The sequence below is a fragment of the Bufo gargarizans genome, chromosome 3 (genome assembly GCF_014858855.1).
Source record: "Bufo gargarizans isolate SCDJY-AF-19 chromosome 3, ASM1485885v1, whole genome shotgun sequence".
Lineage (NCBI taxonomy): Eukaryota > Metazoa > Chordata > Amphibia > Anura > Bufonidae > Bufo > Bufo gargarizans.
In genome coordinates this window covers 199,162,246-199,187,719 of record NC_058082.1, presented here as the reverse complement: position 1 = coordinate 199,187,719, position 25,474 = coordinate 199,162,246, and the positions used below count along the sequence as shown (strand labels likewise).

Sequence of the window (25,474 nt, the reverse complement as noted above, 5' to 3'; positions counted from 1 at the left end):
TTTTATAAATGCAGAACTGAAAATCTTATAGAAGCACCATGCAGCCCCATGAAGGCGCAGGACTATGCAACATGCAGTTAGTGAGCAGGAGGATCAGCAGCTGTATATTCAATGGCACAGAGGGTTAAAGGCATCTGTCTCCAAGGAAGTATAATACATGTATAGAAAAAACCTGCTACTGACAACACATCAGTAATTTGTATGTTGATACTCACCCACATTGTTTGGTATGTATGCTACTGTAACTGTGCTTTCATTTCCCTTTGGGATTAATAAAGTTGCATTGTATTGTATTGTATTCCCCTGCTGTGCACCCACGAGTCAGCCGAGTCCTTTCTATACACAGCAGTCCTCGATGCATACCATGGCTGATTTGTGGGTGCATAGCAGGGGTACAAGGGTGCGTATTGACATACAAATTACTGATCCAGAGTCAGTTCTATATATGCATTATTATATAGTACTTATTAGGGCTGCCGGAGGTGACAAAATCCATTCATGCTTATGTCCACCCCCCAAAAAACTCCATTCTTACATCAGAAAAAATAAATAAAAAAATCATGCATATTAAAATACGACATGTGACCCGATAACTAGTGTTAAGCGAAATTGGGTTTCACGTTCGGCATACAAGGTTTGGATTATCTAAGAACTCCGTTATGGATTCTGATTCCATGGACCATAAGTTATGGTTCGTGGTAGCGGAATCCATAACTGACTTCTTAGATAACTCGAACCTTGTACTCCGAACTTAAACAGATGTTCGCTCATCCCTACTGATAACCTATAGAAGATTACCATGCACCAAGCTTCGAAACATGCTGATGGATGAACCTAGGTTTGACAGATGCTAGGAAGACACTTCATTTCCAAATAAGTTGTGATGTTTAAATGTTTGGCGAAGGAGAAATAATAGTCTAAATAAAAAAATAAATAAAAAAAAATTCAGGCTTTGGGCCTCTTTGTTCCAGTATACAAAGACATTCTGCGGTGGGATGCTTGGAGACAGTATTTTTCTGTATCAGAATGTACTCCTGTACAGAGCAAGGTCCAAATTTGATGTGGAAGAACTTGAATGACTTTGTAGAAAACCTAAAGCTCAGTCAACATAAAACACTTTTTAGATGCTTTGCATCAACCTACCTGAAAACATCATCATGTGCTGAAAATTCCAGCCAATCTTGTGTCTTCTGCCCAGGTTCAGAAGAAAAGATAGGGGGTATACATGAGCTGCTCTACCTACAAATACAGCTATCTGAAAGAGGCAGTAGTTAAGTACTCAAGACCTGTATAAAGACCAGTGCAAGTAAGAAAGTATTGTGTTTTGTATGGTGAACAGCACATTAAGTTTTGGGGGTTATACCCCCAAGAAACTATTCATCACCTATCCACAGGATATTTCAGGGGTCATCAACCTCCGGCACCCCAGCTTTGGTGAGACTACAACTCCCAGCATGCTCCATTTACTTCTATGAGTGTTCTGAGAACAGCCAAGCAAGTGTGCATGATGGGAGATGTAGTTTCACTACAGCTGGAGTGCCGAAGGTTGCTGACCCCTGGGATAGTTAATAAATAATAGATCACAGGGAATATGACTGCTGGGCCACCGTGCTATACTGACAATGAGGGGTCCCCGAGTCCCCTCTCTGAATGTAGTGCTAGCGCACATACCAGTCCATCACCCCCTTCATTTCTGTGGGGCTTAAGAAGGTCAGTCCCACGTAAGTGGTTGGATCTCCTGCACATTTATCACCTAACTTGTGGATAAGTGATAAAACCCTTTTCGTGGGATAATCCCTTTAATGTGCGAGCACTGCAGTGACAGAATACAGGCAGTTATTACAGCGTCGTTCTCAAATGTCTGGGGTTCAGACAATTCCAATAATAACGGTAATGATATGACTTGTTTCATTACAACCTGGAACTAAAATAGATTGTATTTAGATTTTTATAAAATGGACAAAATAGTCCAAATGGTTACAGTGGAACGAAAAAAAAAAAATACCTTGTTCAAAAAACTTAATGAAAGCTGGAAAGTTCTGAGTGCACATGTATTTACCATGTTGGCGATGTAACTACTAAATTACGTCTGGACCAATCAATTAACCTTTGAAGTCACAAATAGCTGAATAAGTTCTGTGTGCCATCGAAGTGTAACATGATCTGACACCTGATGCGAGTATAAATGTACCTGTTCTGTAAGGCCTACGAGTCTCCAACACTAAGTAAGCAACACGAGGACCAAGTAGCTCTTCAAATAAGCCAAAGACAATGGTGTGAATTATAGATCATGGTTGGGCTCCAAACAAATATCCCAAACTTTGAACATCCTACTGAGAACAATTCAAACTATTAAAGAATATGGCACAACTTCAAACCTGACACAAAGAAGGACACCCACCAAAACTCACAAACCAGGCAAGGAGGCGATTAAATCAGAGATTCAACTGAGACACCAATGATTATCGTGAAGGAGATTCAAAGATCCACAGAGATAAAAGGCATCACATTTGGAGTTTTCCCAAACAGCATACGACAGACTCCCAAAACACACAGAAGAATTTTCTCTGGCCAGATGGGACTAAAACTGAACTTTTCTGGCCACCATGGGAAACTATGTGTGTTGCAAACTCAACAATTCCCATCTCCTCAAGAACAGCATACCCACAGTGAAGTATGGTAGTGGCAACATCATGCTGAGGGGATGCTTTTCATTACTAGGGACTGGAATTGAACGAAATATGGATGGTAGTAAATACAGGGCAATTCTTTAGAAAAACACAATCCAGGTTCACAATCCAGAAGAACAATGACCCTAAATCTACTGGGGGCTACAGTGGAATGGTTTAAAGCAGGGGTCTCAAACTGGGCTGGACATATGGGCCGCACACAGGGAAAAAAAAAATCCATTTGAAGGGCTGCGGGCATCTCAAATATGATACAATACACGTCTGAGCATTTCCTCAGCCAGCCATGCCTGGGAATGATGCCAAGAGCTCCCCTAGTGGTGACAACAATGGGATGAGAGAGGTAGCACTACTATTTTGTGGCATTTTAATCGTTTTTTTTTACAAAACTACACATGGCTGGACAAACCCTTCTTAATGCAGACCCCAAAATTAATACAGACTCCCAGACCCTGAAATGAATACAACCCCCAAATTCATACAGACCCCTGATCAGCCCACACATTTATACAGACCCAAGATTACACCCCAAATCAGCCCCCAAATTCAAACAGACCCTAGATGAGACCTCAAATTTATTAAGACCTCAGGTTTCACCCCAAAGCAGCCCTCAATTTTGCAAGGAGTCCAGATCAGACCGTGCCCTCTCCACTTTGATTGACAGAGCCAGGCAGTGTAAACGTCATCACTCCAGGCGCTGTCAAAGTGGAAAGGGCACGGCAGTTGCAGAGAGAACAAAGCCACTAGGTGTAACAGCCACGCCCCCGTTGCACCTTGAGGCTCATTTGCATACATCAAAACATCCATTTCTCAGCAACTTGGACACATATGAACATAGGACTAAGGTCCCATTCACCCGACCGTATATTTGGCCTGCATCCTCCTTTTGAGGATTGGATGCAGACCCATTCATTTTAATGGCGCCGGAAAAAAAATTGGTCAGCGCACCACATGCTGCCTGCATCTGTATGTCTGTTCCGCAGTCCCGTAAAAAAGATAGAACATGTACTATTCTTTTCCAGACAAGAATAGGCATTGTTACAATGGGTACACAAACAAACAAAAAAACAGTTGCAACACAGACGTCATCTGTATTTTTTGCAGACCCGCATTTTACGGACTACAAAATACATACAGTCGTGTTAATGCCCCCTTACACAAATGCCTTCCGCTGCCAAAGGCACATGCAACAGGTCAGCCAGTTTAATGGGTACAAATCTGCTGACAGATGCCCTTTGAAAGGTGGCCACACACGAGAGGTTGGTAGATTGTTCAACTGTCTTCACAGACATGGCCATACATATGTTTTACTCATATTGGCCTTTAAAGATGTTCAAACTGGCCATACATGTTCAATGATACCAGGTGATGATCAAAAGATTTTTGGGAACATTCTTTCAAAGAAAAATCTTTCGTCCGACTATCAGATGAAAATATAAAAACACAGCTAACCCTTCAGAGAATGACGGTCCGCCATTGGTCAGCTAAAATGACCATTTCATTTGGCGACCGATTGCTTTGGTTGAATCCATCCATTTTGATTGACTTTAGACTAACGTGTCAGGTTGCCTTTAAAAGCGCACTACCCCTAAAATACAGGCCAACACTTGGTATAAGCACTAGATTTGAACCTGAACACATTAAGTTGTGATGTGATGTTTTCTATTAATTAAGAAAAGGATACAAAAGCGCCAACGATAAAGATTGGACTAAATACGTGTTTCTGAAACGTGAACAACGCTAATCCCATGTATGAAAATATGAAGTTTTCAGCCAGGAAGTGCAGGACCTCAAAAAGCTGCATGAAAATACAAAAAAAGAAAAGAAGAACATGTTAATGGGTATATTACAACAGATGACAGATACACATTGGATTTTACAGCTACAGATAATAAAATAAATAATCCTGTATATACTGTGCAGGGCTGTCCAGAAAAAAAAGCAAACAGGAAGGGTGGGCACTTGAATCGCCGATTAGACCCCCTGAGGTTGTATTTTGGTGATATGTGTGGGACAGGATGGTGCTAGTGGTCAGTTTGCAGTGTTTGCCAGCGAACAAATGCGGGCTGCCATCTTTAGTAAGGTAGACTCACCCGTCCGGCGATGCACAGGTAAACCCTTACCTGTGCCGGGAGCCGGTCTGAAATCAAATGCAGTCACCAGGAGCAGGCAGTTCCGAGAACAGCCGCCGGGGGCCTTCATCGGGCTGTTCGCAGAACTGCCTGCTCCCGGTGACTGCATTTGATTTCAGACCGGCTCCCGGCACAGGTAAGGGTTTACAAGTGCATCGCCGGACGGGTGAGTCTACCTTACTAAAGATGGCAGCCCGCATGTGTTCGCTGGCGAACACTGCAAACTGGCCATCACTGCTAGTTATGTCAGGACCTTGAATTTTAGACTGCCTTTGTACGTTTTCCTAGGCTGTGCAGATCTACTCCCTATTGGGTGTCGCGCTGTTTTATGGGTATTGTATGAAACTTTACATTATGTACTAGTCATCGTGCTTTTCCCATCTCCATGGATGTAGTGACTATATGCATACGTAGTTTGGTTACTGATATTAGGGGGGCTTCTGTGCATGGTCTTTCTGTATACAGTGCTTTCAATGACACCTTGGTTCTAATAAAGTAAGTGACTGTACAATGATTAGATGTGCATTCTCTGTTAGTTTGGAGCTGCTTTAGCTTTCCTTTTCTAGGCGGCTCTGTCAGCATATGTAAAGGGGTTTTCCATATGTAAATGATTTAAGGAGATTAGACAACCTATTAAGAGACCTGACACAGGCTGCTTTCACATCACTGCTATTATTTCCGTTCTTCTGTTCCGTTATGGGTGCAGAAGAACAAAAATAACAGCAGTGCCAGATTCGGCAAATAATTGAGAGGAACGGAGCCAAATAAATCTCATTGACTATAATGGGAGCAGTTAGGAAGAACGTATTATTTTTTTTTTAGCAGGGAATAAAGTCCTGCATGCTGTACTTCCCTCTCCACTTTTTTTTTTACTAAAGCCTCATGCACACGAACGTTGTTTGTTCCCGTGTCCGTTCTGTTTTTTCTTTTTTTGCGGATAGGATGCGGACCCATTCATTTCAATGGGTCCGCAAAAAATGCGGACAGCACACAGTGTGCTGTCCGCATCAGTATGTCAGTTCCATAGCCCCGCAGAAAAATAGAACATGTCCTATTCTTGTCCATTTTAGGCATTGTTACAAAAAAAAAAAAAAAAAAAAAAAAAGGAAGGATGGCATACGGATGTAAACCATTTTTTTCCGCAATTTGCAGACCGCAAAACACATACGGCCGTGGGCATGTAGCCTAAGGCCGCATGCACACGATCATTGTGTGTTTTTCTGTCTGCAAACCGTGGATCCGCAAAACACGGATGGGCATTTCGCAATTTGTGGAACGGCACGGACAGCCTTCAATATAACTGCCTATTCTTGTCCGCAAAGCGCGGACAAGATTAGGACATATTTTATTTTTTGCGGACCACGGAACGGAGCAACGGATGCAGACAGCACACGGAGTGTTGTCCGCATCTTTTGCGGCCCCATTTAAGTAAATGGGTCCGCATCTGAGCTGCCAAAACTGCGGCTCGGATGTGGACCAAAACAACGGCTGTGTGCATGAGGCCTAACTCTGATGGAGACCCCAAACAGAACTTCCGACGCAGATGTTAAAGCAGCCTTACAGCAATTTTCTAGTAAATATCAGAACTGCTCCTTTTAGGAGCAAGAGAAACTGCTGGGCTGAAAGTGTCCATACACTTGCTAATTCTGCCAAAACCTATTCCTTTTACCTCCCCCATAAGCTTATCAAAACCTTTGTTATGTCACTAGAAAATATCCAGAACATTTCTTTGACAGCTCAGTGACTCAAACACCATACTTTCTCAAAGTAAAGACAATGGAAAATGTTCACCCTTTGGGTTTTCTCAGTTAAGGTACTTTCACACTAGCGTTCTTCTTTTCCGGCATAGAGTTCCATCCTAGGGGCCCTATACCAGAAGAGAACTGATCAGGCATATCCCCATGCATTCTGAATGGAGAGCAATCCGTTCAGGATGCATCAGGATGTCTTCAGTTCAGTCATAAGAGAAAACCGTAGCATGCTACGGTTTTATCTCCGGCGAAAAAAAACTAAAGATTTGCCTGAATGCCGGATCCGGCATTTTTACCCATAGGAATGTATTCGTGCCATTCAAAATACCGGAATGCCAGATCAGTCCATGTGCAGATGGTAAAATGTGAAAAAAGATACAAGACGGATCAGTCTGTCCGTATGACAAGCAGAGACTGATCCGTTCTTGCAATGCATTTGTGAGACTGATCCGCATCTGGATGCGTCTCTCAAATGCTTGCAGTCACATCCAGATCAGCGGATCCGGCAGGCAGTCCTGACGACGGAACTGCTAGTTGGATCACCCTGCCGCAAGTGTGAAAGTAGCCTTAGTGTGAGTTTCTGGCCAGGGGTAGGAGTTATCTGCACGACTCATTGTGTTAGGTTACATGCACACGACCGTATGTGTTTTGCGTATGCCATCCGTTTATTTATTTTTTTGCAGATCCCTTGTAACAATGCCTAAAACAAACAAGAATAGGACATATTCTATTTTTTTTTTTTGCAGGGCTACAGAATGGACATACTGATGTGGATAACACACGGTGTGCTGTCCGCATTTTTTGCGGACCCGTTGAAATGAATGGGTCCCCAGCCTAGCCGCAAAAAAAAAACTGAACGGACACGGAAACCAACAACGTTCGTGTGCATGTAGCCTAATATGGTGTTACTTCAGAATAGTTTTACTCCATAGTGATAGGTTAGTAAAGTGGTAGGTCACAGCCTATATCGGGCACCTATGAAAGTTACTTGGTATAGGGGCCCTGTGCACTGACAAACAGGTAATTGTCTGGATGGGGTGTACGGGGTTATGTTTTAAGATATTACAATCATGTTCTATTAATATACCAATCCAGTCATGTACTGTATATAGAGTGGGGGTGAGATGGTCATTTCTATGCTGTTTTGGTGGCTTTATTTTTTTTTGTGGGAAAGTATGTATTTATATTTCAGCTTTTGGCAGTCATGAATGATAAGAACTGCACTAAGGCTGGGTTCACACTTGAGCGTTGCGCAAACGCGCGTTTTACGCGCGTTTTTGACGCGCATTTTTATGAGCGTTTTTGTAATAGTAAACGCGCGTTTGACGCGCGTTTGTGTGATTCACTACTGTGTCCTATGGCCACAAACGCCCCAAAAGTCGCTCATGTACTTTTTGGAGCGTCGGGCGTTTTACAGCGCGATCGTACGCGCTGTAAAACGCCCAAGTGTGAACCATTCCCATAGGGAATCATTGGTTTCTCCTTGTTGAGCGTTTTACAGCGCGTAGGAACGCGCTGTAAAACGCTCAGGTGTGAACCCAGCCTAAGGGACTTTTGTGCGATATATTGTGTTGAGTTCGGAGGAAGATAGAAAACGACTTTTACGGCTTTTGCTGCAACGGAGACAAGACAATACATAGTAACAGTTTATACAATACTAAAATACGAAATGTGGCAGGTCCCTGCTTCTCTGCCTTTCTTCTAGGGGTTTACAGAAGAATGTGTATACTAATAACTTCTAGCGTTCCTTTAACAAGCTGAAGCATGCATGACCATCGCTGGTGGTGTGCCAAGACCCTGTATATCATGCAAGCACTAGCATCGAATAATTACCTGTTTAGTTCTAGTCCTTGATTCAGGCGATAAATTATTATACGTGTAATGAGCTTGTGTGATACCACAGAACAGAACAGCGACTACTCCTGCAAGTGCAAAATGAGAGTTTTAGTCAATCCTAGTGTAACACAAGGAAGCAAATACTACAGCCATCACCTTCTAGCATCATGACCACCAGGCAAATAATATTAATATATACTTCCCCATGTAAGCACATACAACTGAAGAGTAGAATGTGACTCAATGTGAGTTCATCCACCACTATGTATGTGATCTTGTGGCACCTCAGTGACTTGTGATTTGGAATAAAAGAATATGACCCTGGCAGGAAGATGTAGGTGTTCTGGACATTAATGGGGAAATATAGCAAAACTGGAGTAAAGGAAAACTGGCTTAGTTGCCCATAGCAACCAATCAGATTCCACCTTTCATTTATCAAAGCTCCTTTGGAAAATTAAAAATGGAATCTGATTGGTTGCTCTGGGCAACTAAGACAGTTATCCTTTACACCAGTTTTGATAAATCTAACCTATAAATGTCTTCAAGGCACACACAGGGTTAACTAAATGTGCTATTCAGGCGTACTATACTTCATGGTGTAATTTAGAACAGATCTCGGCTCTCATGAACCACAACCACAGGGAGGAAGTCTGCATGTTTATACAGTGTGGCCTACAAAAAAGTAGCCCGTCTCCAGCCATAGTATGACAAAATGAATGTGTTCTATTTGAATTACCCACAAGTCCCAAAAGATGATGACCGTGGTCCCCGTTCACATGTCCGCATCTTTGGGCAGGTCGGATTATGTTGGCGGAAACTGCTTGTGATGTTTTCCTGGAGTTCATCCAGGGGATGTGGACTGTTAGCCTAAACGGTTTTAAAATTTAGCACAGATAAAAATCACAGGTGGATAAATCTTGGGAACGTGGTGGTCACCGTTCTCTAAACAGTAAACAGTTAATGAACACGTGCCAGTGAGTTCTGTGAGGTGCGGCATGTTGCTCCATCTTGTTGGAAAAAGCAGGACATTTGGTCTTTTGTGGTATCAGCCAATGTAATCCAAGGTGCCCAAAGATGCATAGACGAGAACGGGGACCACTTTCAGCGTCTTTTGGGACTTGTGGGAAATATAAAAATAAAATAAAAAATCCACTTGCTGGTTCATGCAGGATACTTTTTTATAGAGCCATACAGCTCTGAACAGACATTGGGGGAGATTTATCACATTTCACCTCTCATTTTTTAAAAGGCGCTCTGAAAAACTGAAAGCTGGAATCTGATTGGCTGCTGTGGGCAACTAGGCCAGTTCTACTTTACACCACTTTGGATAAATCTAGCCCACTTTGCTTACAATCAGCTTGAAGCACACAGGACTTTAAAGGGGTCGTGTACAAGGCACTTACTAATGTATTTTGACTGCCCATATTGCCTCCTTTGCTGGTTGGATTCATTTTTCTATCATATTATACACTGCTTGTATGCAAGGTTTATGACCACCCTGCAATCCAGCAGCGCCGGCCTATTCGCACTCTGTCCCGGCAACCAGAGAAGCCAGCGCATTTTCCTATAATGTGCAAGCACGGCCACCGCTGCTGGATCGCAGGGTGGTCATAACCCCTGGAAATAAGCAGTGTATAATGTGATGGATAAGTGAATCCAGCCAGCAAAGGAAGCAATATGAAGAACAACAATACAATAGTAAGAGCCTTGCATTAAAGGGAACCTGTCACCTAGAAAATGCATATTAAACCGCCAGCAGTACCTTATTGCAGCCTGTAGCATGATTATAAAAAGGTGTCTGTGTCTTTTCTGTACAATGCGGCAAAAGTCTGAAAAAATACTTTTATTCAACTGGCCACGCTATGTAAACGATAGTCTTGAAGTCAAGGGGGCAGCAGCTTTCTCGCCTGAAGTCAAGCGTGCCCCATCCCCTTGCCCGCCCCTTAGTATTTGATTGATAGGATGTTCAATTCCTTCACTGCTGGGCGCTTGAGCGTAGTCTCGCGCATGCACAGGCTATCATGTGCGAGTGCCTGATCATTGAGCCTACCTCACAGCGTAGTGGAACAGTGCGCAGGCCCCGGCACTGCAGGGACACAACGCACGCGCAAGACTACGTTTAAGCGTCCAGTGGTGAAGGAATTGGAATTCTTATCAATCAAACGCTAAGGGCTGTTTCACACGAGCGGATGCCGTGCGTGACATCCGCTCCGTGAATGACAGCCAAGACCCGATGCGGACAGCAGAAGCACGCAGCATTAACATGATTGATAATGCTCCGTGCCTCTCTGTGATCTCTTTACTACGAAATCAGTGACCACTTTATCTCACTGTGATTTCGTAGTAAAGAGATCACAGAGAGGCACGGAGCATTATCAATCATAGTAATGCTCCGTGCCTCTGCAGTCCGCATCGGGTCTTGGCTGTTATTCACGGAGCGGATGTCACGCACGGCGTCCGCTCGTCTGAAATAGTCCTAAGGGGACGGAAACGGGGTGGGGTACTTGCTGCCTCCTTGACTTCAAGACTATCGTTTACATAGCGTGGTCAGTTGAATAAAAGTATTTTTTCAGACTTTTGGCGCATTGCACAGAAAAGACATATGCCTCTCTATCTTGGCATCATTTTTCAAATGTACTTTTATATTTTTGAAAGGTTAAAAGGCTTATAAGTTTAGCAGCAATTTTACTAATTTTCAAGAAAATTTCAAAATCTTTTGAGGGACCAATTCAGTTCTGAAATGCCTTTGAGGAGCTTGTATATTAGATGCCCCATATATCACCCCATTTTAAAACCTGCCCCCCTCAAAGTATTCAAAGTGGCATTTAGGAAGCGTTTCAGAAGAATTAGTGCAAGATGCATATTTTCAAATTTAATCAATTTTTTTCCAAACACAGCAGGGGATAAAATAGAACTAAGACTTCACCGATTCTGTAATTCTTGCCATGTTGAACTTGCAACATCTCTAAGGTACCAGAGGTGTAGTGGAAACCCCATGAAATAACTCCATTTTTGAAACTACACTCTCCAAGGAATTCAGCTGGTGGGGTGTCAGCTCCTAGAGGCTCCGTTTGCCCACCTCTTTTCTCGCCCTTCTTCTCTTGATTAGAACAACACACAGTGCAATAGCACTCTACAAACCAAATAAGGTACAGAGATATATTATATTGTAAATGCTATGCTAATAAATTAGAGATGCTTAGCGACGGGCACCTACGCATTGGGATGTGCTGACCCCCTTTTGTCTTCTTCTCTTGATTGACAGGGCCAAGGCTGCGCTGCTCTCCTCCCGCCAGCAGTGTCCACTAAGAAAATCTCGCACCTGCGCCGCCCTGTTCAGTATTCACCGCAGGCGCAGTGAGGGAAGGACGCTCGGCGGCTGCCGGCTTCCTCACTGCACCTACGCTGAATACGTCACAGTGAGGAAGCCGGCTGACTGAGAACGTTCTTCCCTCACTGCACCTGCGCCGAATACTGAACGGGCCAGTGCAGGTGCAAGATTTTCGCAGTAGACATGGCCGGCTGGAGGAGAGAAGCACTGCCTTGGCCCTGTCAATCAAGAGAAGGATTGACACTATAGGAAAAAGCACTAGACTCACTAGTCCCAGCCACCAGAGAGGCCGGCGCTTTTTCCTATAGTGTGAAAGCACGGCCACTGCTGATGGATTGCAGGGTGGTTGTAACCATGGAAACGAGGAGTGCTTAATATGATGGAAAAATGAATCCTGCCAGCAAAGGAAGCAATATGGATAATAGGAATACATTAATAAGTGGCTTGTACAAAACTCCTCTACATAATAAAAGTTATTTGCTGAAGTGAGACAACCCCTTTAAGGCATGGTGCCGGAAGGGGTTAAACTCTACGTATAGGTACACCAATAGAATACATACACCTACCTGTAAAGCCACACGCTTCAGCCAGGAGGAACGTACTCCAAGACAATAGAAAGAACAAGGCCGTCTCCAGTAAGGGAAAGCAGTGCAGCTTGGTAAACTTTGTTACGTTACAGGACAGTTAAGGAAATAAAATGGGGCGATCCGAAGTGACAAGGACAGGCTAATCAAACAATGAAAAGGCAAAGAAACAAACATTCAAAATGTTAATTATAATCCACCAGGCTTCAGAAATTGCTTTCAATTTTCAAGATCAACCTGAGGAGTTTTGTAATCAGCCATGTAGAAGAACAAGGAAATAATGAAATGTTAAAATTGTTACAGAAACAGAACGAATATGTTTTACATTTCTAGGTCATTTAAATCATGAAACGTTAAGTGGACATCAATAATTCATTCTCTGTCCTATACCCTTTATATTCTGCTTTGGAGCAATAAGCAAATACTTTGTAGATTTAGTTTACATATAGGCGGTGTTTGCCTGTTATAATGGGGCACATTAAAGAAACGGTCTAAGAGAAATGGTCTTTGTTGCCCATAACAACTGATCTCAGCCGAAGACTACGGGCAACAAATACAGTTTTTCTTTTAGACAGTTTGATAATTCTCCCCCTGGTTTATTTCTAAAGCTTGCCTTACACACAAAATAATTGTTGGCCAAATGCTCGGGAGGCCCCCTTACATATTAGGCTGTGTTCACATCATGTCTATAGTCTCCGTCAAGAGTATGATAATTGGATGCCTTTGATGAATGCCATACAGTGACATCTGTCACTTAAAGGGTCCTGTTGAAAAAAAATAAAAAATAGTCCCATGCTGTGTATGATATTTCACTGTATACCACTGTACAGAAAAGCATAATCTACTCCACTATTCCATACCCGTTTTCTTTGCAGTATATCCTGAACTATATTGGATAGATAGAGGCTGAAAAAACACTTCAACGGTAACGGTCATATTTTATTTTATTTGTTAGTTTATTAGAGCTAGGCATGTATACCTGAATAAGACTGTTACTAGGGCTTGTCTGTCTTCCAACTTAATGTCAACAGATGACAGAGGGGAGGTCCTTCACACTGCATGCCTGCATTAGGCTTCAGAGTGAGGAGGCGTGTCTCTCAGTAATCCAATCTGATTGGCTGGCAGGGAGCCGCTATCTACAGTAGGTGTGTATGGGAAGTGAAGGAAAGCAGTTTTGGCCTCAGAGAACTGGCAGAGGAGCCATCTTAAGAAGGTCCTCATATTGTAAATGTTTAAACAGCTGTAACTGAGGGAAAAACTCAAGGAAAACAGTGGTATGTGAAGAAACTAAAGATTGCTTAATGCATAATGCTGCAGCAGCAGTAACATTTGCTAAAATTGATTTAAAAAAAAAAAAACCATGACAGTTACCCTTTAAAGTCTCTTTCGGACTAATGTTCTACTACAAATAAATCTGCCAGGGACGTGATGTGAATATAATCTTAGATTGCTGGAATATTCCATGGAAATCAGGGGGATGAGACAAGTGTTGTCTAATATGTATGGGTACCTTTGTTTCACATTTGGGCATTCATCTTATATGAATTCCAATCTTTGCCCTTGTACATGTAATTCTGTGCAAACAACAGAAAGGATATAAGAGCTGTGGAGATGCCAGTGCAAACACCCATTGCAAAAGACCCACTAAATATGCCAACGAAAACACCAACAGACTTGAAAAAGGCAGCTGCATCAAACGTGTGCGAGTTCTCACCGGTCGGTTGATATGCCATTATAGACCTAAGAGGAAACAAAATTTAAGTTTTTAGAAACACCGGCGGGCGAAAAGTGCTCCCTGATGGATATGACTGCACTTGATAAATTAATTCCTTTGCCAGTAGTAATTTTAACAAAGCATATTGTATTTGCAATAGTTCAAGTTCAGCTCACACTGGTGTAGGGCTGAAACGATTACTCGATTAAATCGAATAATTCGACACAAAAAAATCCTCGATGCAAATTTTTTGCATCGAAGATTCGTTTGTGTCATGTGACCACGGAGCGGGAGTGAAGCGCTTGCTATTACTCCTGCTCCGTGGTCTCCCGCTGGCTTGCAATACTCACCTTTCCAGCAGGCGGCCTCCGGACACTCCACAGTAAGTCCATGGTCCTGCGCTGCTCTGACCTCCTGACGTACGCACGCCGTGACCTGACGCACTGTGTGACGTCAGGAGCAGAGCAGAGCAGAGCGATGGAGTGTCGGCAGCACCCCTGCTGGAAAGGTAAGTTGGTGAAACCGAGGGGGTGGGGCGCAACTAAGGCCAGGCGCCTGGAGTGCACAGCGTCATAGAAACCAGTGACGCTGTGCAATCCGGGTGTCAGGAGGAGCGTGGCAGCAGAGCTGATGGCACACTGATGGCAGAGCTGATGGGGCACAGCTGTGGGGGCAGAGCTGATGGGGCACAGCTGTGGGGGCAGAGCTGATGGGGCACAGCTGTGGGGGCAGAGCTGATGGGGCACAGCGTGGGGGCAGAGCTGATGGGGCACAGCGTGGGGGCAGAGCTGATGGGGCACAGCGTGGGGGCAGAGCTGATGGGGCACAGCGTGGGGGCAGAGCTGATGGGGCACAGCGTGGGGGCAGAGCTGATAGGGCACTGTGTGGGGGCAGAGCTAATGCACTTGGGCTGATCGCACAGTGGGGAACAAAGGGTGTTGGGGACTGATGGCAGGGGGTCTGATGAGTTTTTATAAAGGAAATTTTTTTTTTTTCTTATTAGATTACTCGATTAATCGTAAAAAATAATCGATAGAATACTCGATTACTAAAATAATCGTTTACTGCAGCCCTACACTGGTGTCATGGTTTCATCTCCATCCTGTCTCCCACAGTAAAGGGGTTGTCCTCTTTCTACACAAGTTTCAGGAATGCCATATACCGACATATAATGCCATAACAAGGCATCATCAGATTTTATACTAAGGACTCATTTAGACGGCCGTATGAATGAGTCCGCATCCGTTCTGCAATTTAGCGGAACGGGTGCAGACACTTTCATTTCAATGGGGCAGCAAAAGATGCCGACAGCACACGGTGAATGAGGATCCGCAAAGCACTACGGCTGTCTGAATGGACCCCAAGACTGGTATTTGTAACGTCGGTCTTAGTATATCTGCCCAACTAAGCAATAATAATACATAATAATAATATAATTTACATAATAGTGAAAAAAAAAACAGGAAAACTATGTGAAAATAGAAGATAAAGTGCTGGCAAATATATAAAGCAATAGCAAGGACAAGCACTATACTGCTGAAGAGCAATGATGTTAGCAGGAACAAATCAGCCCTATTTGTGGCATCCATACATGAGCAACAATGAATGCTGTATACCAGACCTTACCTAACAGTGATGTAAAGTGGCCCAAAGTACAGTCATGCGCTGCCTCACATATCGCTGTTAAAATGTGCCCCTTCTTCAAGGCTTGCTTTTAACCCATGGCTTATTAAAGATCAGATGTATTTTTGCAGGTATTTTCAGGTGTGCACAGTGTTTTTGTATATGTGTCTTGGCGTTGCATGCACGTTGAACCATGACTTTTTCTCTATATATATTTGCTGTGCCCGTCTCTTATGCCTCATCCATATGGTTTAATAAATTGCATTTTTACATTTATGGCGACAAATATAAAATTGTCAATAAATCCACCAGATTTTTTATTTTTAAGAATTTGTGTCTGCAACTCAAGAAACCCCATTCACATCCTGCAGAGAAAAAAAAAAAAAAAAAAAAGGATCTGGGGACCAAAGATTTTACTCATGGTACTGAAGTCCGCATCACAGTCCACAGATTTTGAAAATGAAATTGCACAGTGCAAACACGCCCTTAAATTATTAAGAAATGTTAATATCTCCTATTGCCCTGCTTCTCCTATACTCCATACCACTGCAGCGATGATGTCATCTTCTTGGCTGCTATACCGCATGTGACAGCTGCAGCCAATCACTGGCTTCAGCAGTATATGCCAGTCACATGTGGCAGGATATGGGCACATCAGTGCTGCAGCCATACAAATAACACCCGGAGCCAGAAGGACCATAGTGGTGGAACTGAAGTAGGGGGAGGTTTGAATCAGTAAGTATAACTCCTAAAATTTTTTAAAAAAAATAACCCCTTTCCCAGCCATTTAACTATTTTTTATTTTTTAACTCTGCCATCCCAATTCAACCCTTGTAAAATAATAATAATGTATAAGAAATAATACTCACGAAGACAACACAATGGCTACTGCATCATTAAGCACACTTTCCCCAAACAAGAGGGCATACAAATCCACGTCTGCACGCAGGTCATTGAATATTGCTAGCACTGTCACTGGGAAGAAGCACAAGACAATGAAGAATTAGAGTATAAAACATGCAGATACATAATACATGATGCATTGCAATAAGTTATTTGTAAGAACATGTATTTTATTGCATGTAAATAAAAACTGATGTTTTGTTGAACTTTTATTTACTGTGAAACATTAAAAGCGGCATCAATATGCTGCAAAGGAAACAGCAGCAGTAATTCTCTGGCAGCCTGGATCTGCTATCATTTTTCAGTATGCTGCAGACAATAAGATGCAAAAAAGCTAGATAAAAGGAAGGTTTGGTATCAATATTCAGCATCATACAGCAAAGCAGAGTTCGGACATCTGGACGAATGGAGGAGCTCTCTGGGGGAAACCCACCAAGCATGTGAACAAATATCTGGAATGTTTATCTTCTATTACTGTATTTCCAGATGTTGGAGGGGGTGCTAATACTTAAAAACTGTAGTGCAATACAACAAATACCAAGTTACCATGGAAAGCACAATACCTGGGTCTGTCGCGGAGATGATGGCTCCAAAAAAGAGACAGTCTGTGTAGAAAAATTTACCATCCAGCTGACCAACAAGCTTCATTAATTTCACTACTCCATACATGAGATTTCTGGAACAAACAATAAAAGCAGTCATTTATTTGATCAAACGATTCATAACAAAAAAAAATAAAAAATCTAACTAAAAAACTAAAAGTACTTAATACACCAAATATCAGTCATCACAATGAGATGGGAATTCCTATTTAGTAAATGCATATGCCTCGTCTCATAGTATGTGACATTTTATATATTATTTACCACTGTATGAAATTTAATACGATAGAAAATCCATTCCATGTGGGGATCAGGTGCTCAATCATCATTCAGAACGTACGTATGTTACTCCTGACCACCTTGTACTTAATTGCTTTTGCTCATTCACAAACATTTTTTGGGGTGTCTAATGTACCTGAAGCAGTAGATAGGAATGTTAAAGCTTTACCTTCATAGGCTTGAAATATTAGGCTGTGTAGCGCTGGGAAACTCCCGGACTAATGCACCAAAAGCAGCCGAAGTACAGTACACGGTACCTCCAGCACATGGCCCCAATGCAAGGTGAACAGAGCCTTTAAACAAGGTATTTTCATATGCAAAAGAAAAAAACTCTACAAACCTTTTCATGTAGAATTATAAAGAGTCTTTGTAATAAAAATGTATGTATGTATGTATGTATGTATGTATGTATGTATGTATGTATGTATATATATATATATATATATATATATATATATATATATATATATATATATATATATATATATATATCTCTATCTATATCTATATCTATCCATGTGCTGCGGCTGCCTTTAGTGCTAAAAGAGGCAATAATTGCCCTCGGTGCCATAATAAACATCATCGTACACACTTAGGAATTAGAGGGTTCATCATTATTATTTACTAAACTTTAGAGCAGACTACACATTTTCCCATGTAAGAAAAAACAAAACAAAATAGAGTAGCGCCAACTCTGAACAAAAGGCCTAAATATTGGGGAGAGACTGAAAAATAATAAGATAGACCTGTAGAATACAGCATCCCAAACATAAACCTGTGCTCTGGGGATCAAGACCCAGAAAAACCACAGTAGTGGAAGGGTTAATCATAGTTTCCAATTCTTTAAACATCCCTCCCTCTAAAAGGAACCCATCAGCAGCGTTTCCGTCCTGAATCTACTGCCATGATGCCTTCATCCTTGACCGACGTTTTGCGACTTCACATAGGAAAACGCACTGCTCTGCCGAACCACTGGTTTCATCATTGCAACGGGCGGAGCAGTGTGTTTTTATATTCAGAAACTTACTCTCATTATGTAATTTTTAGTAAAATCAATCACTCATCTTTTATGCTGGAAGCAGTCGGCACCATCTTTCTGCCCATCTGTGATTAGAAACAGAAACAGCTGGAGCACCACCAGGCCCCACTGACTACAATGGGACCCGGTGGGGATCCCGCCCGTTTCCGGCATTAGTGCAGATATTTGGCCAGACAAATAGTGCTACAAAGAGCAGTTTTTGTTCGGCCAAATCCCAGCACTAATGCTGGAAACAGGCCGGTACCCTACCGGGTCCTATTATAGCCAATGGGCTCCGGCAGCGAAAAGTATTATCCGGCTATGCTGGATATATTGAAATCCGCCAGGCTTTTCCTCTACTGGAAACGCCTGTCAGAACAGTTTTGCGCTTGTGTAAAACTAGTCTAAATGTGAACAGCTTAGGATATTAACTTTGGGCCATAAAAGTGTCTAAACGGCACCTAATTTTGTTGGTTATGAGCGATAGGCACTGCCTACCAGTTTCTTTACCTGTTTTCACCTGGCTTACTCTGAACAGTAGAAAGCAGTGCAATATCCCATTTTTGTTTAATAGTTATATTTATACTGTAGAGTGCCGCATGGCGGTGTTATAACTTTACCTTCTCCCTCCTAATAAAACTAAACTTTTTCTGGCAGGTCTAAAATATTATTTGTGAAAAGTAAAAATAACAAAAAAAAGGAAACACCACTGGAATATGACCCGGCCTGCCATACCACCTAGCTGCTCAATATAATTAATAATAAATGGACGGTTTCTCTACATTAGTATATCCACATTTTTTATTGCCTAATAAAATCTAGTGTATAGTCACGGTCCTTCTATAGGCTTATAGAGCGGAGCTCTCGCACTTACACAAAAGATCATTACATTCCACAGCAGTGCAAGACAAGTTGATACAATGTCTGATTAATACTTTCTTATTCTAATGTTCTTATTTCATTTAAAGTTGCCACCCTTTGAAACAGTACCCTACGTAGTACGCAGTTATAATAATATGGAAGTTGTAGGGTCACTGTTTGGATCTGCAGCATTACTGTTGCGCGCAAAAGTTCAGCAATATATGATGTCAGTTGCTTGTCAATTCATATAGAATGCGCAATAATTGGCAGGCGGTTACGTCGCTACCGCCCGGCACATTCAACAAATTTGGCAGTTATTGTGCGGAGTGATCAAGCAGAATATGTTGGCAACTGCTTACCGGACCTACGTGGCTGCATTTCAATTCTTTTGCTGAGCTCTGGTTATCCTTCCCGCATGTGCGCTAGTGCCGGCACTGTCTTCCGTCTTGTAGCTTTGCAACACTGACTTTGATTTTTTGTTGCGAAGAATCAATGTAGAAATTCGCACTCTATGTGTACCGCTGTGGTTTCAATATTGAAACCACAGCGGTACACACGGAGTGTGAATTTCTACATCGATTCTTTGCAACTAAAAATCTGCAGCTGCGGACAAGAATAGGAATTCTCTATATAGTGCTGGCGATGCGCGGTGTCCGTGTTTTGTGGTGCGCAAAACACTACGGATGTCTGACTGGACCCTTAATTTGTTATTGTATGTATGCATAAAGCATGACCTTTTATATGTATTTTATTAGGCAATAATAAAGGTGGATATATTAATGTAGAGAAACCGGCCATTTATTATCTAACATATTATTTACAAGCTGTAACATTGTGGCAGTAGTCTCATAACCAGCTCAGAGGACAGGTTCCCTTTAAAATACATATAATGGGCACAAATACACCTCTCTAGGAGCATTCTTTCAAGAACGAAAAACCTGCAGAGCAAAGGCGGCTAAATATAGGACGGCTGCTGGTACACGTGCTGCGGGAGACACAATATCACGGCACAAGCAGAGATTATTTTCAGCTGCGCAGCGAATGACTGTACATCATCCAAGTCTTCACACAGCTATGACTCACCCAATGATAAAACATGAGACTGCGGTGCCAAAGAAGGCATAGGCGAGGATGGAGCCAATGTTTCTGAAGAAGTGGCGCTGAAATAAAGGAACAAACAAGTAGGACTTTAGGAATGATTTTTTATGTATTACATACTGTATATTAGGAAACCAGACTTTACAGTGACACGGTGTGCGAATTGTTCATGGGCATTCTTATCAAGGAGACTACAACTTAGTAAGTTCATAGAGTAACTCTAGCATTGGGTTAGGGCGGCTCTCATAATACCAAATAATTATGGCCTAGCTGAAGAAAATAAGAAAAATCCATTGAAATGCACAATACACTCTAAGATGTGATTAATGAAAGTTACAGGCCCATAGTCTAAAGGTCCCTTCACACGGGTCAATATTACAGCAGATAGTCCAGAAAGAAGCGTTCCTTCCCGACAATCTACTGCTCGCTGGTGGAGGAGACCGCTGCATTTACATCTCCTCCAGAGTACGGGGAGGAGTGATCACTAATGCCATCGCTCTTCCCCATACTGACTCTGGCAGGAGATCGGGTTTACACAGCACGATCTGCTGCAGGTGAGCGATCATTTTTGCGTGAGCACAAGCGATCGGTTTATCCAATGAACGAGCTTTTCGCTAACCAGCATTCCTATGAACTCTCAGCCCATATAAAGGGCTCTTAAAGTCCAAGTGTTATCACCTAACTAACTCAGCCATGACCGCATGCGTGCTCCTGTCCCTCTGTCTCCTTCCGAGGACCAGGGTGTGTGCAGTAGAAACGTACCTAGTCCAAGCTCTACCTGTGCACTGTTCATCCAAAATGAAATATCGGCGCATGTGCTTAAAACAAATCTAAGGGAGCATTCATACGACCGTATCAGTTTAGTGGACCGCAAATCACACATCCACAAAACACGGACACTAGCCATGCGCATCCCCCACTTTCTGTGGGCCCTACCTTAGAACTGCCTATTCTCCTCTGTAAAGCAGACCAGAATAGGACACGTTCTATAATCTGCAGAACGGAAGCATGGATGCAGACAGCACAAGGATAACATCCATGGGCGGTCCTGATTTGTCGCAGCCCCATAGAAATGAATGGGTCCACATGCGATCTACCAAAAATACAGTCGTGTGAATGCTCCCTAATACTGCAATATATTGATATTTCATCCTGGACAAACTATAGACAGGGAGATCATGGGCTAGGCAAGTCTCTACTGTGCATACCCTAGTCCTTGGATTCGGAGTATGCGCAATAGAGACAGAAGGATGGAAGCGGGCATGGATTGGTTGGATTAGTTCACCCACCCGGGGCATGACGTCACTTGGATGTGCTGCAGCTCTTGTCTGGGAGAAATGTCATTGTTTATGTTCAAGGCAGTGAGTAGAGAACACAGAATTATACCAGAATTGAAACTGGCGTTTTGGTTTCCGTTTGGGAGATCCGTTCAGGGCTCTCACAAGCGGTCCATAACGGATCATTTTTGCCCTAATGCATTCTGAATGGAAAAGGGTCCGCTCAGAATGCGTCAGTTTGCCTCCGTTCAGTCTCCACTCCGCTCTGAAGGCGGCCACCATAATGCTGCTTGCAGCGTATTGGTGTCCGTTTGACAAAACTGACCTAAACGGATACCTTCTGACACACAATGTAAGTCAATGGGGATGGATCCGTTTTCTCTGACACAATAGAAAACTGATCCGTCCTCCGTTGACTTTCAATAATGTTCTAGACAGATCGGTGTTGGCCATGTTAAAGAGAACACAAACGGATCTGTTCTGAACGGATGCAGACGGTTGTATTATCTGAACGGATCCGTCTGTGCAGATCCACGACGGATCCGCACCAAACGCCAGTGTGAAAGTAGCCTTACACAGCGACAAATTAGTGACCAATCCCTTTAAGTCACTGGGTCACTTTGTTATGAGGTCATTTTAGTAAAATCGCTCATGAATATCAAGGACTCCAGAGAACATGAGCAACAATGAAGAGACCTCAGCTTTGATTTGTGCTGCTGCACTGACTTCATGAAAACTACCCCAGCAGTGGAATCCGGGGTCTCTCTCTAGTTTATGCTGCTCTCAGATCAGGCAGAACAAACCTGGTGACAGATTCATTAAAGCATAACAACACTTTCATTTTCCATAAAATCAGTAACACAAACCTAGGTAGGAAACTTTGCAATATAGGTTATTATAGAAAACTGCTTCTTTCTCCACTTATCAGACCCCTCAACCCTGCATCATGCTCGGACTGTTCACTCGATATCAATTTGGATCATATTGTAGCTGCTGCACAGGAGACGCTGACATTTCTAGTAAACTTTCGAATATCTAACCCTCATGCTGGGTTCACAGCAACACTGCTTGTTACTGCTGTATAATGTCATTTATGATGTGAGCGTTCGCTCTCGTCTCTTCATTTCTGTCATTACTTCCTATAACGCTTCATAGTAACTCACCCAAGAGTCTGTACAAAGTGTATGTACAATGTTTTTACCGCTTCTCTATCATTGATGTGTACGGTAGAAATCAGAACAGATAATGCAAACACCGTCTGGAGCGGAGTTCATGAAAACACTGACAATTAGACATGGACCTCGACATCGTCATTAATTCTTGATATTCCTGTCCACACAACTTCTGATAACCAACCAGAAAGGGTACAACACTTGAAATGGTCTTCGGTTCATTCTCTTCTATTGTGTCTCCTTGCACGCCCATTTAGATTTAGCAATTGTGTCACATGAGAAATCAGAAATGGACCGCACCCAAATCTTACAAAAGCCAGACAGATGCTTACAAATGTATTTCTATTCCACAAAGTATGAAATATTACCTCCCATCACTACACCACACAGTTGTGAAATCTGCACATAAAAATATACAGTGTCACTTCCTTTATGTCTGGAAACACTGTGTAAACAGAAAAACCACCCTTGATATGCACAAAACCAACCTTATCGGACCAGCTGGTACCTGCCAACCAGTGGCGTAACTAGAGTGTTATGGGCCCCAGTGCAAACTTTGGATCGGGCACCCCCCCCCCATTTATACAAAGAAGCGGCAGAATTTCTTACTAAGGGCTCTTTCCCGTGCGGCTAGTCCGCTGCGTGAATGAGAGCCAAGCCCCATTCCGGACAGCAGAGACAGCTCCGTGCCTCTCTGTGACCTTTTTACTACAAAATCACAATGAGATAAAGTTGTCACCGTGATTTTGTAGCAAAACGATCACAGAGAGGCAAAGAGCATTATCAATCATGTTACTACTCAGTGTCTCTGCTGTCCGGAGCGGGGCTTGGCTTTCTTTCACACAGCAGTTTAGCCACACGGGATCCGCTCGTGTTAAAGAGCCCTAAGCCCAATGCATGGCTACACTCACCCAGTCCTAATAAAATCTGGTCCTACCTCATCCAGGGTGTCTCTGGCGTCGGCGTGATGTCCGCTGGATCCAGAACAAGGTTCCTGTGGTGATAGAGAAAAAAAGAATAATCACATAAGGAAGGGATGGTGACTGCCCCTATGAAACTACCAGCAGGGGGCGCTGTGCTGGCCTGGTAGACTGAGCTATGCCAATGTATAGCAGGGTAATTTAGGACATTTCCCCTAAGTGCAACCACACAGTGCTAATGTCTACATTGTGGCCCCTCACAGTACTAATGCCCACCTTGTGGCCTTTCACAGTAATTAAGCCCACCTTGTGGTCCCTTCACAAAAGTTATGTCCTTCTTGTGGCCCCTCACAGCAGTTATGCCTACCTTTGTTCCTGTCACAGTAGTTATGCCCAGATATGTGTCCCTCACAGTAGTTATGCCAAATATGTGCCCCCTAACAGTAGTTATGCCAAATATGTGCCCCCTAACAGTAGTTATGCCAAATATGTGCCCCCTCAAAGTAGTTATGCCCAGATAAGTTCCCCCTCACAGTGGATATGCCCAGATATGTGCCCGCTCACAGGGGTTTGCCCAGATATGTGCCCGCTCACAGTGGTTATGCCCAGATATGTGCCCCTCACAGTGGATATGGCCAGATATGTTACCCCTCACAGTAGTTATGCCAGATTATGTGCCCCTCACAGTAGTTATGACCAGATTATGTGCCCCCCTACAGTGGTTATGCCAGATTATGTGCCCCTCACATTAAATATGCCCACATATGTGCCCCTCACAGTGGTTATGCTAGATTATGTGCCCCCCTCACAGTAGTTGATATATGTGCCCCCTCATAGTTATGCCTTTATATGTGCCCCCCTCACAGTAGTTATGACATATTAGGTGCCCCCTCAGTAGAGATGCCCACTTTTGTGCCCCCTCACTCTAGTTGTGCCCATCAACCCCCTTCCCCTTTGCCCCCAGTCTGCAGTGTTAGGAAAAGAAAATAAAAAAACACATACTTACCCTCTTCCCTGGTGTTGCGCTGCCACACTCACATGGCGCTGCTGGCTGTGCTGAAGGCAGTTTCCCGGGCCTTCAGAGCTCCTCCCACAGCCAGCAGCGCGATGTGCGGCCAGCAGAGGGAGCTCTAGAGCTCCTGCTTCACTGATGATCTGGATACAGCCTGGCAGTGACAAGAAATGCCGGGCGGACTGTATGTGAGTGAGTGAGTGCGCGCGCGCGTCCCCCCTCTTCCTCCTCCCCCCCTCTGCGCAAACCTCCCCCACCTTGCTTCATATTAAACATGTAATGGAGCGCCCTGATGGGGGCCCGGCATTGTCACTGTACTTCATGCTGGGCCCCGTCACAGCGCTTCATTACATGTTAGTACAGCGGGCCCCTCCCCCCGCCGGGCCCGGTCGCAGTCGCACTCAGTGCGACCGCGATCGTTACGCCCCTGCTGCCAACCGAGAGATCTTTACAAGACGACTGAATCCCAGCAGGTCTCTCAGCTTCCATGTCAAATTTGCTGGCACAATTGTCCGGGTGTTCAAGATAGGTCATCAATGTCTGATCGGTGGTGGCCCCACTACGGTCACCCCACCATTTGGCTGTTTGAAGAGTCCATGGCACTCTGGTAAGTTTCACGGCCTCTTCCTAGGCCAGAGACTTCACGCTCATCAGTCACATGGCCTACTTGCAGG

General features: G+C 43.4%; 1 protein-coding gene across 5 annotated transcripts in view; it reads right to left on the bottom strand.

Moving 5' to 3' along the window:
- Positions 1 to 25,474, bottom strand: part of SLC9A7 (solute carrier family 9 member A7) — a 108,973-nt gene that overhangs the window by 34,165 nt on the left and 49,334 nt on the right. For 3 of the 5 annotated variants that reach the window (XR_006388188.1, XM_044284603.1, XM_044284605.1), the window contains exons 4-12: positions 23,806 to 23,862; positions 20,405 to 20,481; positions 17,125 to 17,237; positions 16,528 to 16,633; positions 13,920 to 14,061; positions 12,304 to 12,409; positions 8,404 to 8,492; positions 4,372 to 4,485; positions 1,144 to 1,255 (exon numbers count right to left, since the gene is read on the bottom strand). Coding sequence is in view for 4 of the 5 variants with exons in the window: in XM_044284603.1 (XP_044140538.1) it covers positions 1,144 to 1,255; positions 4,372 to 4,485; positions 8,404 to 8,492; positions 12,304 to 12,409; positions 13,920 to 14,061; positions 16,528 to 16,633; positions 17,125 to 17,237; positions 20,405 to 20,481; positions 23,806 to 23,862 (916 nt within the window). In the remaining variant the exon portion in view is untranslated. The remainder of the gene's footprint in view (positions 1 to 1,143; positions 1,256 to 4,371; positions 4,486 to 8,403; positions 8,493 to 12,303; positions 12,410 to 13,919; positions 14,062 to 16,527; positions 16,634 to 17,124; positions 17,238 to 20,404; positions 20,482 to 23,805; positions 23,863 to 25,474) is intronic. The other 2 variants (XM_044284604.1, XM_044284606.1) reach the window with 1 other exon arrangement.